The 12,959-nt window shown below is 32.5% G+C and overlaps 3 protein-coding genes across 9 annotated transcripts; 1 reads left to right on the top strand and 2 right to left on the bottom strand.

Annotated features, from left to right (window-relative positions):
* LOC106648842 (guanine nucleotide-binding protein subunit beta-like protein A) lies at positions 1-4,146 on the bottom strand. Of its 6 annotated transcripts, none has more exons than XM_023458556.1 (8): positions 3,243-4,146; positions 2,636-2,865; positions 2,322-2,571; positions 1,843-1,992; positions 1,537-1,755; positions 1,268-1,475; positions 939-1,193; positions 1-849 (listed from the first exon to the last, which is right to left on the bottom strand). In XM_023458556.1, the coding sequence occupies exons 3-8, from the start codon at positions 2,394-2,396 to the stop codon at positions 758-760; spliced, it is 999 nt and encodes a 332-aa protein (XP_023314324.1). In that variant the 5' UTR covers positions 2,397-2,571; positions 2,636-2,865; positions 3,243-4,146; the 3' UTR covers positions 1-757. The 6 variants fall into 6 exon arrangements, with proteins under 6 accessions (XP_023314324.1, XP_014221449.1, XP_014221451.1 ...); XM_014365963.2 differs by having other exon boundaries at positions 3,469-4,146; XM_014365965.2 differs by lacking the exon at positions 2,636-2,865.
* Positions 4,147-6,878: 2,732 nt separating this feature from the next.
* On the bottom strand, positions 6,879-9,910 carry LOC106648938. The gene is made up of 9 exons (XM_014366124.2): positions 9,238-9,910; positions 9,046-9,156; positions 8,882-8,984; positions 8,607-8,819; positions 8,397-8,543; positions 8,232-8,337; positions 7,994-8,158; positions 7,711-7,934; positions 6,879-7,587 (listed from the first exon to the last, which is right to left on the bottom strand). The coding sequence occupies exons 1-9, from the start codon at positions 9,342-9,344 to the stop codon at positions 7,192-7,194; spliced, it is 1,572 nt and encodes a 523-aa protein (XP_014221610.1). The 5' UTR covers positions 9,345-9,910; the 3' UTR covers positions 6,879-7,191.
* A 105-nt stretch (positions 9,911-10,015) lies between these two features.
* Positions 10,016-11,947, top strand: LOC106648939 (SAP domain-containing ribonucleoprotein). 2 transcript variants are annotated; one of them, XM_014366125.2, is made up of 5 exons: positions 10,016-10,284; positions 10,507-10,600; positions 10,695-10,756; positions 10,862-11,107; positions 11,194-11,947. In XM_014366125.2, exons 1-5 carry the CDS (start codon positions 10,234-10,236, stop codon positions 11,518-11,520), a joined length of 780 nt encoding a protein of 259 aa, XP_014221611.1. In that variant the 5' UTR covers positions 10,016-10,233; the 3' UTR covers positions 11,521-11,947. The 2 variants fall into 2 exon arrangements, with proteins under 2 accessions (XP_014221611.1, XP_014221612.1); XM_014366126.2 differs by lacking the exon at positions 10,016-10,284 and adding an exon at positions 10,291-10,377.
* Positions 11,948-12,959: the final 1,012 nt, after the last annotated feature.

Below are 12,959 nucleotides of genomic sequence, written 5' to 3'. Positions count from 1 at the left end.
TTAAGATTCAAAATAGTTATTTTTATCCACAGTTCGTTTATTAATGTGGTTTGCATACACATATACTTAGCTAGTTTAAGAGAAAATCACACATCACAGAGCACAATAAATAAATACAACGAAAAATTGACTTTTCATTGTTAAACAGCTCCAAGCTAAAAATTATTTTGGCGAATTACATTTTTCGATTTTAACTAGTATTTCAGTTATAAAAATAATCGTCAAAAATTGAACACAGAACAGAATGCACGAACCTCGTCTCAATTTGATACGATTGACGTATTTTTTGTCAATACACAATTTTGAAGGGGTTTATAGTCAGTTTTAAATACATATTTCGAACAATTTTCGTCAAATTTTATTCGGCGAAAAAATTGCACAATAAGTCGCTTCAATGATTTCATGTTTTTCGCAAAACAACCAATTGAAAGCGTACTCGAAATTAATTTAATCCCAATCGACATTAATACCGTAAATTGGGATTTATTATCTAGCGCTATATTTTATTCATAAATATTTATATTTTTTGTTTTAAAATAATAACAATAACAATATTTTTTAAACTTTGTACAATATATAAATAAGACTTTTCCGCTGTCTTGGCTTATTGGCTTATTTTTTCAGCCTTTGACAACGATTAAAAGACGCCGTTGAGTAGTTGTGTACAATGAACTTGTGATATCTCGATATCTGCTCGCCGAAAACGATCTTACGCACATCTTCGTTATGTCGAACGAGACTGCTAAAGAGGACGGAGTCAAGTAAGTTCTGTGTACTCGGTGAACCCATGATTCGGTGGCCCAAGTAGTAGCACTCCAACGGTTCTGTCTTTTGAGGCAGTTACAATATCTATTTTCGAATTGTTATTAAAGAAATATTGTGCAGACAAGATAACATAAATATTTAATAAATTGCATATAAAACAATAAAAAGGATACATTCGTCGTATGGTGAAATGTCCAAGTCTTGAATGTCACCTTTGTGGTGATAAACTTCACCCAAATATTCGTGTCTGTCGGGATATCTTCGGTATCTTCTCAAGACACCTCCATCACAGACGGTGTACAGAGTACTGCCATTCGACGTGTATCGCAATTTCCATACCGGAGAGTCTTTGTGCTCTTTTAATACTTCCTGAATTCCAGTCTCAGGAACGTAGGCCGATACGACATCTCCACCGCTCATAATCAAACCTTATAAGCAAAGAAATTGTTTCATCCAGTTCATGCAGTTAAAAAGTAATAACAAATGTAAAAACAATTATTACTGTAAAAACCATCTTCAGCTGTGCGACAATATGGCTCGGGTGTTATGCATACTGAATTGACCGAGTGACCAGTTTCGAAGGCGTAAAGAGCTCGTCCATCTGGTGAAGATATCTTCAAGGTACCATCGGATCCACCAGTGAGGATGGAGTTTTGCCAGGGCCACGACGCAGGAAGAAAGCATATGTCTCGGATTACCGATCCGTGTAACTACGAGACAAAGAGAAACAGTCACTTCCAAATTAATGAATTTCAACGCGACCATACTAACATCGTAAACGAAATCCAAAGGCAGTGGCATTCGCAGATCGACAAGTGTCAAACCCTTGCCGTTGGCAGCTACGGAAACGGCGAGATTCGGACCGGACGGATCGGTGGCCAGACCCGTCCTGTCTCTTCCGCCGTAAGCGCAATTGTCGTAGGACAACAATTGCTCGCCTCGCTCCACGTCAACGACGACGAGCTTTCGTGTGTTAGTTGCAGCTAGCACCTTAACAGTTAATGGGACAAAACGTCGTCATTAGCTTGGGACTGGGACTGATTGGATGTTACTACAGTTTGCAAACGAGCCAATTACCCTTGAACCATCCGATGTGAAGCGCACGGCATTGACGTTCTTCACGTGCGTTATTGGCGTGATCTGGTAACACATCAACAATTCCATTCGCAGCGCCGAGTACAGATTTACCTTGCCGTCGCAGCCACCGGAGCAGAATAAATATCTGTCCTGTAACGGAAAATTGCGCAAACTTATTGATTGAATACCCCAAAAATCATCTTTGGTAAACCGCTCATCGACTTGGACTTTTTTTAACCGATCGCAGAAAAATAAAAATTACAAGCTTACACGAAATAGAGATGAAAAGTAAAAAATGAACGATCGTAAGAGGAATGTGTGCGAATAAGAGTGACGCGCATATAGATGACATAAGTCGCGCATCATGCTGGATGTACGCGCTATCGGCGAGAATAGTTTATACACGTGCTTTCATTGTACGCATAATCGTGCACTTTTTTTCAATTCATTATATACAATATACAAAGAAAAAAACTCACTCGTGGACTGAACGCTACACCTCTCACACTACCCTGATGAAACTTGAGGAATCTGGGCTTGCCCTCTTGCTGCATGATGATGGCGACGACGACGGCTCGTTACTATCGATGATACGCTGATGTTACTTTTTCTAAATTCACGCGCTTGTTTATTATCTGCAGCACGAGTCGGGCCGTATACGTACTACGTAACGATCGCTCTTTTCTCGTCTCTTCTCGCGTGTGAAAGTACTCGTCGCTCGGTCGTGTTCTATAAGTCAAATAAAATGATTTGAGCTTTTTTCGGACAGAGAAATTATTCAACAATTACGTACAAATGATACTATTTATGTGCTTATTCTCGTTCGGGTGATTACGTTAAAACTCATTGATCTTGTTATAAATTGAAACACAATCGGTAGATTTCAAATTTCAAATTATTAGTATGTCATTAAATCTACAGCTTTGTTTTTTCCAGGAAATTAATGTTTCATCCCTTTATTTTACTCTTATTTATCAACAGCTTCAGCCAAAAGTAATAGAATTTTCATTGACGTAGGATGTCCTGAAATGTTATTAAAACTTGAGGCAATAACATTTAAGAAAACAAACATTTACATCTCATAATTTACAACATTTGCAACATCATATCGTTGGCATAAATATATTGATTGGAAGTAATAAAAAAAGCGTATTTATTACGATAAAAAGAGTCAAAGAGTTGACATTTCTCAAGGTACGCATAGTATTATATACCTATAGATCAAGCCCAAACATAACCACTTTGATAAGGATAAATTGATGCAAAAAAACTATACAGGAATAAACAGTTTTTAATGGTTGACTTTATAGCGCACTCGTCGAAACGATACTGTTTGTTTCTATTTGCACTTGTCCCAAGATAACATTCGACTTGACGCATGAATGATATACAAAAATTACCTGTTGTAAACATGACAGCACTGTATGTACACACAGAGCATCGACAGGCGACAGCCACGGCTCCGTAACGTCAACCTTCTACAGTCGAGAAAAACGAAACACGATCGTAACGAGTCACGAGAGGCAAAACATTCATCACAATGTGCATGCTTTGAGAATACATCGTCGACTTTTTTTCATTTTACGAGAAAGTAATCGTATCGCTATCGTGGACGCTCCAACCAACCTCTTTATGATTTATGCGTGCGTAGGCTGCTAAGTCACCATCGCTGCAGCGTAATCATCATCCATGCCTGTGACCCGATACGATTCTCTTTGGCCGTTCTTCCTCAGTGTGCAACGATTGGAAGCAACACACTGGCGTTTTCATGTAACCGCACGTCAACTTCTATCTAACATGTGCTTTGCTGTACGTGCAGCACATCTGCTCATATAATGTATGCATTTACTGGACACCTACACCTCAGATGTGCACAATCTGCAGAATGCACATCTAGTCACATTCCGTAACCTCCTGCAAATTTGCTCTCCTGGAACCTGGCATGTGACTAGCTCCTGAGCTCTTTCTCTCTCTTACACACACACACACACACATACACACGCTCGTCTATGTGTTCACGTATTATACTTTGAATATATGTGTACGAGGGCAGTTGTTGGTAAACTGATTTTTTTTCTCCACGCAACCAAACACGCTAATATTTTTCGCTGCCCTCGTCGTGTTTACATAGCGCTTTTTCCGAGTCGCACGCTTCTCGCAGCCAGGCAGCAGCACTTTGTGCACGCCCTCCTTTTTTTTCAACTCGCGAGCTTCTACTGCTAAATGATGCAGATTGCAGAGTGTGCAGGAGGCTGGCAGTATCACATGCATGGCAGTGCTACTAGCTGACTGCTGAGTGCAGTGTGTAATGAATGACAGACGCGAGACGCACGGAGCCACCAATCGGGGGTCTATTTTACCAGCTGATGCAATACGAATGCAGTTCAAATTATTTATATTATCATAATTTTTATCCATCTAACCATTCTATTATTGTAATTTTTGTATAAGTATTATGAGATGTTTTTTCTTAGTTTTATTCTACTTCGAATCAAACAATACATTATTCCCGAATTATGAGATGATAATTAGATCTCGAATATTTGCAAGATTTTTTTAACACCCTTGAATGTCTTTTGTAAAAGTCTAAGTAGCAGTCGAAAGATTGCTGATTTTAGTCCAAAATTTTGAAAATTCATTAACTAATATTGTTCGCGTAGTTTTGTTAAATTATGATGCAACTGCTGGTAAGTTGCTTGAAGGAACAGCATTATTCAGAATAAGGAACTACATCGATGATATAAATTGTCCTCATAGCTTGAAAATAAATTTGCTGGAAAATGTTTTATGAGGTAAGAAGAACATCCTAGTATCTGAAAACTTGAAAAGTCATATTCTCATATTCTGCCACTTTCTTGTAGAATTCAATTGATAATTTTAATAAAATCAACTCAAATACAATCATTATATTTTTTCTAATTTACTATATATTTATTCAGAATTAATCGGAAAATTGAAAAAGTTGTCAACAGCGTAATGAAAGTGACCGAGTATTATAAGATAGTGAGATGCTACTAGACTTAAAACATTTCATGCAGAAATTGTAGCTGTTATTTATTAATTTGGTTTATTTATTTATTGACATCAAAAATAAACTTAATGAAATACATTTAAAAAAAAGTTTTTTTAGAATATTTTTGAAATTACTCTTCTTTTAAATTATCGTTTAAAAAGCAAAAAAAAGTTGACCCTGGCTACATAATGTAAACCTGCGAGGCCCAACCACCCCTTGAATGCGACTACCAAGAGTTATTTAAATAAATAGTAATTAAAATAAAATTGTAATGCAATACAACTTTTTTCACTTCTTCACAAACGATATTTTCAGAGAAATTTTATTATTTCACTCGTTAATAATCACATTTTTTATTTGCATACGATTCATTACTCTACCCAAGTCGAATGCCAGGTTACTCCGTAAAATAAGTCATCTAGAATTCAAACACTTGATATACACTGAAATAACTTTCATGTAAATGTTTAAGAACGAAAAAAGATTCCTAATAAATATTTCAAAATACGTATGTTTAATTATAATGCTATCAGTCCTCGAAAATAAAAATATAAATAAACCGAGTTCTAAGTTAATATCATTGAAAGTTCAATAGGGTATTCGGTAAATAAACGATTCCCATTTAATAATTTTTTGAGAAATTTCAACAGCATTTTTTTGTCGGGTATATGAATAAATCTCGTGAAATTTTAATATTTGTGTCAACTCCACAATATTCATATGAAAACTTAAAAATTACCATTCCTGGAATTGTTTATGTTAAATTTTCAACTTTTTATTTTCTTGAGAACGACTTCTAGTGGTATTCATACTCAAATTCATACAAAAATCATGCATTTTATGGCATTTCTTATACGTTTTGAAATTCAACTCATCCTATTTTTAATTTTCAAATTCTGATTTCCGATTGGCCCACCGAGCTTTTTTATCCAAATCATCACCAAACTATCCTCACTGAATGTTGTGCGTCGTTACCCGAGCCTTCTACACTCTTAGGAATAATTCAACTCGATTTTTAGTTATTTAATGATTTTTTATAAAATCCCAATATCCCAATAAGCCTACCATGAATCATCACCAAATTATGGGGAAAAATAGTTTTTGAGTAGCAGAATCGAGTGGTATGTCTATTTTTGATGTGCGTGCTTTGTAAAAAAAGTTATATACGATATAAACATGAAATTTTCCCGCGTCCATTGTCGTTTTTGGGTGCATTTTAATCGAATCTTGCATTACACATCAATAGTTTTACTTTAAATGGCAAAATTTATATTGCCCATTTTAGTTTTCGACATTTTGAAAAAAATAACGCAATGTGCGTTTATTTAAATAGCGAAAAATACATATTTCAACCAAATTTAGGAGCACATTTTGTCTAATAAATATGTTTAATCAGCTTCAGCTTTCACATGTACTTTTTTAAATCTCTGTAGGCCCTCATCCGAATTTGATGGGCACTATTTTTTTCAGGTTTCTGAATCACTTACAAGTCCAAAAAAAAAAAAAAATTTATAAGTGTACTCTAATAAAAAAAATATTTTGTTAGCAGCAAAATATTAAAATTTCACGAGATTTACTCATATATACTTATTGGAAAGGTGAATCGTTTTTGCTGTCAGAAGGTATTTAAAAAGAAAATTGTTTCAACTTCATGCGTAATTTCTATCAGTGAGATGAGTGAGAATCGAGTACTAGCATTCTATAATAATGTGCAGTAATCTAAAATGGTAATAAAATTCAGTTAATGATATTTAATAGCGTTTTATTTGAAAACCAGGTATTGACGATTCAGTAAAATGAAATAATTATAAACCGATGTATAATTTCTCTAATGAAACAAAAATATTTTTGAATTCTATCAAAGTAAATTTAATTGACCTTTATGAATTCGTTTAGTATCAGCGAACCCTAGCATATGACGCATCGGCATCGGTACAGAGATAGACTTTGAAAAGAAAAAATTAAATACTAAATTTGTAAATTAGATAAAAATTTCATCGATGAGATAATAATTAGATACTCATTTTAAAAATTAAGGCAGGTTTTGTATTTTAAAAAGATAACATGTATTAAAAATATTCAGCTGTAACAGCTGAGATTTACAATTATAGTGCAATTACGATAGAATCAATCCTGTACAATTTAATACGAATTTGTAAAAATTTTTTGATAAAATTTAGAAGAGACATTGATATCTCATTCAACACTGTTTCAACATTGGGTCACATCACAGAAACTATTTATTATGGAGTTTGTTAAGTACTCCAAATATTTACACATTTTTAAATGTCAGTATATTAACTGGCATAAAACATATTTCTCTGAATTCACAGATATTAGTTGTCTCCTCCACCATAATTTTTAAGATTTCGAATTTCTAATTCTTTAGAAGCTTCTCCTTTTATTAATTTTTCAAACTCATTAATTTCTGAAAAATCATCCCTTGAACTACAGTTACTACTACAAGTAGATTCTGCTTGATAGCTTGTACTACTTTTGTAGCTTGAATTGCTACTATCACTGAGACTACTATCACCTTCATTATATTTTAGTGGTATCTTACAGACAATTTTTTTTTCTTTTTTCTCCTGTAATCTCTTTTTTTTTATCGGTTTTGACTTTTCTTTCATCTTGTTCAAAGCCACAGTAGAAATTGATGGAGGAGCTTCCAGCGAAGCAGAAATGGAACTACTTGGTAACAATGCTTGTTCTGATTTAACTTCATGCACAACCTGTCAGATATAAATTTTGTTTTATAAAATATAATGTAAAGTACTGTAAATCAATTTTTATAAATTTTCTTAATTTCAAATACTTGATAATAATTAATTTTAACTAAATAACTCAGTACTTACATTTCTAATAGTTTCAATCCATTGTCGATCATGATAAAGCAATTGTGGATCAGATGGAGAATTGACAATATTTTGTTTTGAATGAATGTAAGTGTGAAAAAAAGGCCCTATTTTAAATCCACAAGAGCCACCGGAAAGTATGAAAAATAGCATAAACATCAATATCGGTACGATAAGAATCAAAACCAACTGAGCAAAAATAGCTACGGGATAAGGCAATGAAGCTGCAACACAAAGTTTTATGTTTTATACAAACATCCAAGTTAAGTTAAAATATGCTTACCTGTAAGACCACTGATAAACTCATTTGAGTAATGTCCCAGTAATGATATTGGATGTAAAAAAAATTTGGTACACATGTGAGAAAATGCATACATAGGATTTACTTTTAGTACAGCGTCTGACATCATTGCTTCGTAATATCTAAAGCAATCACCTTTTCCAAATCCTAATGAAAATGATAGTTCAAAAATGAATTATTCAGTTATTTTATTTTTTCACACTATGACTGAAAATCATACCAATATGTAGCATAACAGATGAGTACCAACTCAGCTTATTGGGACGACATTCATCAGGCATTGAAGAAAACATGACCTGTTTAGCCATTTGTTTAATTTCTTCTTCCTGCATATTAAATATAAATTTAAATAAATAAATTTAAAACTAATTTTATCATAAAATACCTGCAATAATTCAAACCAAGTCAACATAAAACTGATTAAAATCATCATAAGAGTAATGAGAGACAAGCTTCTGAATAGTGTCCATTGAATTTTACAACCAATAACTATTATCAATACACTAAGGAAAATGGTTGCAAAAATAAATCTCTGTAACAATTAATACTTTGAATTACAATTTTGTGAAACTTCAAATATTTTCAAATAGCTTACATGTTGATAGAGATACATTTTCATTCTGTCAACAAAATCTATAGCATCATCGGAAAAACTCGTATGGACACGACGAATAACATTGTTAATAATATCATCAATTTCTACAAATGATGCTTTTCCATTGCCAAAATTTTTTAATATTTTTAATTCTTCAATGGTTGCTTCTAATTCTATTTTACCAATTTGTAATCCTTCATCCATTTTTGAAGACTGCAAAAATAAGTTATAAAACTAAATGTATTTTCTTATATTCAATTTATAAAAAATTTTACCTTGAAATTTGCCTTGAAAATAAGAATATTGATCAATCTTCTAGCAAAAACTTCATAGGATTTATCAGTTACATCCTTTTTATCATCAAGTTGTTTAATTACTCTGTTGAATTTAAAATGTATAAGCACATATTCATGTATCTAGTTAATTAAATTAAACTCACATTTCACTACTTTCAACAGTATTTGATTGTCGATTGACATTTGATTTCTTAGGTTTATAAGGACCAGGACTATAATACATTGAATGTGGATCCACATATTCTCTCATATTTCTAAATCAACAGAATTATTTTAATAAAATTAAAATTTTGAAAGAATGTTCTTTTAATTACTGACTAGCAACCAATACTCACACTTGAGAAGAGCTTTGCTCATTCACATTGCTGGCAAAGCAAGTTAAATCCTCAAAGAGTAATAAACAAAATATGAAGAAAATATTACATCCTTCAAAGAACTTCATGTTAAAAGCTTCATATAGAAATTATTGCTCATTAAGACTTCAATACACAATCCACCGATAAAATATAATCTTGTAATTTTTTACACTTGCTCATATTTTGACATTAAAACTCATCAACTCATATTACTACGAATGCGAATCGTCTAAATGACAAGCCCGCCACTCAATGTTTACAAGTGTTTACTATTAAGAATTCAGAGTTGCGACTTAGTACATACGCCGTTTACGAAACGAAGAGAGCTTAGGTTCTGTCTTCATTGGCTTAGAGTCACCCCTTCTATTCATATCGCATTACATATATTCGCAAATGTTGTTTTGCATTGAAAACTCTTTGTGTGTTTTGCGTCAGTCCCTGACGTCAGAACTCCGTATGCGTGACCGAAAGAAAGACGGGCATACGACTTCTAAACTTGTATGTCTGCTGTATGATAAATTGCAATATTTTCAAATAAATAAGGATTGAATATTTAACTCGAGCTACCCTTCCAGCTGCTTCAAAGATTTCGATAACCTACAAAAGTTTAGTTTTGAATCATCAAAGTAAATTTTATTTAACCTATTGTTCCGCTGCCGCACTTATTTGACATATGTCATGTAGCTTTACAGGGGGCAGCACGTAGCCGAAGTCTATCGGTGAGCGTTTATCGATCGGCGTCATCTGTGGTCCTGACTTTCCCAAATCCCAGCTCAGCTCACTGTGGAACAACTTGTCGTTGTGTCTGTGTCGTGTGTGTTTGTGTTGGTGTTGGTGTTGTGTTCGTGATTCGTGTTCGTCAATACAACAAACAGAGCTTCTCCGGTATTACTTTGCTCAAAGTACGCACCGCTACTCTAACGTCTTTTTATCAGCAAAGGTCATTGGAACGTCAACAAATAAACAAAATTTGAAATGGCTGATTCGTCCTTTGAAAAAAATCTCACCGAACTCGCTAAAATGAAGGTAAGAGTCAAAACTCATAACCTTAAACGTGATTATCATCTATTACAGTACGCACGTGCAGCTGGAAAGAAAATGTCTTTATTTTTTAAGCAGGTCTTTTTACCTTTAATTATTTACCCATAAAATCATTAGCTTTTCTAACGCTTTGAAAAATCGAGCCCATAGTTTGCCCATATTTTGCTTCATATGACATCTTTTAAATTGTTATTTGGCTTTACTTAGGTGGCTGACTTACGAGCTGAGTTGAAACAAAGAGGACTCCCAATTACAGGAAACAAAAATGAACTAGTAGAGAGACTACAAGTTGCTATTCAAGGTAGATAGTTTTATTTTCTTTCATTATTATGACTAATTAAAATTTCCAAAGCCAGCCATCAGCAGTACTAATCCTTTTGTGTGTTTGTTTATAGATCAGAATCTATTGGATGACAGTACTAATGATGATGACATTGATGAAGATGCTGTATTAGGTGTAAGTTACAAATCTTGCATATTCTAAAAATAACATAATATTGGATACTGGACTCATAAATTGAATGTATTTACAATATTAATTTTTTTACTTTTTGTCTTAAAGGATGAAGAGTTGGATGCTGAAGTTGGACTATCGGTTAAACCTGATTCTCAAGAGCAGCCTGAAAAAAGAAAAGCTGAAGAAAAAATTGATCCACCAGCTAAAAAGATTGTCCTGAATAGAAAAAATATTGTAGAAGAAATTAAAGAAGACGTTGCTAAAATTGAAGAAAAGACTTCTGAAAAACCAGATGAAACTGCAGAACCAGAAAGGAAAGTAATCAAATTATCAACAGTCAGTACTACAGAGGTATGATTTTTAAATTACATATAAAATCCAACATCAATATCTGTGTTAATTTTTAATTATTTACTTAATTAATTTTTTTCACACAGAGATTAGAAATGAGAAAAAAGAAATTTGGAGTACCATTATCAGAAGTAGCTAAGAAAGAAGCCAGAGCAGCTCGATTCAATATCACATCTAATAATGGTGCTGCTAGCAATGGAAAATCAGGAAAATCTGCAGCTTCAATTAAAAATTCAAATGTAGAGACCAACTTGGAACTTTTGAAGAAACGTGCTGAAAGATTTGGTACAAATGTATCAAGCCAATTACAAAAAGCTGAACTACAGGAAAAAATAGAGAAACGTAAAGCTAGATTTGGGGAAGTGAAAGAAATTGAGAAAGTAGTCCCAACTAAAATTAAGCTTGTTAAATGATATTCTGTTGAATATATATCATTAGCCACTTAAAAATTAAATTACTAAATAAATTTTTTCTTCACAAAAGTATGTAAATATTTTTATGTATTACTTGACAACAGAATTATTTTAAGTTAATATGTACTTTTTAAATGAATATTCATTACTGAATAAACTTTTTACTATTGTAGTTTTTTTGGATAAATAAAAAATTGTAATAAAATTAAAAACAAAGAATTAGATAACTCATTGAGAATTTTTTACGATGTATAACTAGGTTAAATATATTGTACACACATTTTGTTCTTTAGTTTAAAAAATATAATTGAAATACAAGATATACTCCAATAATAATTTATATAAGTTTAACATCATCATATTTCCGATCTAATTAACTTAAACATTATAAAACTGACTACAATTATAAAACAATATTAAAAGTAAACGCTCGTGAATTGACTTAATTGTGGCATCAGACTTGAACATGAAGAATTTTTCTTACGTATATTACAAAGTAATGCACTTCCTGCGCATGAAATTGTTTGCACTTGAAAAATAATCTACAGCTTTACACCCATAATAAAAAAATCTGTTGTAATAAAAATGCGCTTAATAGTTCAAATGAATTACGTGAACAATGATAAATGATGAGTCGTTAAAAATTACAAAATAATTCGAGCACTAAGCGCTATTTTACTTCTATATTCAAGATACATACATAAAAAATCATCAACAGTCATAATATTTATTGAACTTTTCAATTGAAGTTCTACAATTTTAGAAACGAGTTGTCACTCTTGATTTTTTGAAAGATATTTTGAAAATACTAGTTGCATCATTTATTCTTATAATATATAATGTTACTTTTTCCAACATTTTACACCACTCTGATGTACTGTCTTTGGAAGAGCATCCGTCTTCATTCAATTCTGAATTGAAATACAATAATTTCAAGTTTTCTCTTTTAATTATTTGATTCTAACGACACCAGTTTAAGATCGCCAGCGACGTGCTATATCTTCACAGCTTTCAAAAAGGCTATTGCATACATCACATCAAGTGCAATTATCTCAACTTTAATTCAATGCGATCACTTTTTTAAAATGAAATGATATACATACACATTTATACGGTACATTTAATGAATCTTGCATCTACTGAGTAAACCCTAAATCATTTACAAAAAAATCGTATATGATTCGTTTGTAAAAATTTTTCTTGCAGGGTTTCCAAATTAATTTATAGATATTAATTTAATAGAAGTAATGATTATGAATATTGAATTTATTTTCGTATTGCGCAGAATTCTTTGTTGATTTCGAACCAAATACTTTTCTTGATTTCAATATTCAGTTCTAAATTACCATTCTCATTTATCAGTTCCAAAAGTAAGGCTAATAACGAGGTTTTTGTGCAATTTTCATTTAACTATTTTCAATACAAGTATCAACAACAAA

Source organism: Trichogramma pretiosum, unplaced genomic scaffold (assembly GCF_000599845.2).
Source record: "Trichogramma pretiosum strain Unisexual culture from Peru unplaced genomic scaffold, Tpre_2.0 scaffold33, whole genome shotgun sequence".
Classification (NCBI taxonomy): Eukaryota; Metazoa; Arthropoda; class Insecta; order Hymenoptera; family Trichogrammatidae; genus Trichogramma; species Trichogramma pretiosum.
Note: the sequence above shows the minus strand (reverse complement) of the source record. Positions and strands in the feature narration are given on the sequence as shown.

What these genes read in the sequence shown, in the direction of transcription:
- LOC106648842 (XM_023458556.1), bottom strand. Translation starts at nt 2,396, where the DNA reads ATGCAGCAAGAGGGCAAGCCCAGATTCCTCAAGTTTCATCAGGGTAGT. An exon ending in GTGTAGCGTTCAGTCCACGA is followed by an intron (nt 1,993 to 2,321) that starts GTGAGTTTTTTT and finishes TTTCCGTTACAG; the next exon opens with GACAGATATTTATTCTGCTC. An exon ending in CATTTCACCATACGACGAAT is followed by an intron (nt 850 to 938) that starts GTATCCTTTTTA and finishes ATTCGAAAATAG; the next exon opens with ATATTGTAACTGCCTCAAAA.
- LOC106648938 (XM_014366124.2), bottom strand. Translation starts at nt 9,344, where the DNA reads ATGAAGTTCTTTGAAGGATGTAATATTTTCTTCATATTTTGTTTATTA. An exon ending in AAATGTATCTCTATCAACAT is followed by an intron (nt 8,544 to 8,606) that starts GTAAGCTATTTG and finishes TAATTGTTACAG; the next exon opens with AGATTTATTTTTGCAACCAT. An exon ending in GTTTATCAGTGGTCTTACAG is followed by an intron (nt 7,935 to 7,993) that starts GTAAGCATATTT and finishes TTTGTGTTGCAG; the next exon opens with CTTCATTGCCTTATCCCGTA.
- LOC106648939 (XM_014366125.2), top strand. Translation starts at nt 10,234, where the DNA reads ATGGCTGATTCGTCCTTTGAAAAAAATCTCACCGAACTCGCTAAAATG. An exon ending in CCGAACTCGCTAAAATGAAG is followed by an intron (nt 10,285 to 10,506) that starts GTAAGAGTCAAA and finishes GGCTTTACTTAG; the next exon opens with GTGGCTGACTTACGAGCTGA. An exon ending in ACTACAAGTTGCTATTCAAG is followed by an intron (nt 10,601 to 10,694) that starts GTAGATAGTTTT and finishes GTTTGTTTATAG; the next exon opens with ATCAGAATCTATTGGATGAC.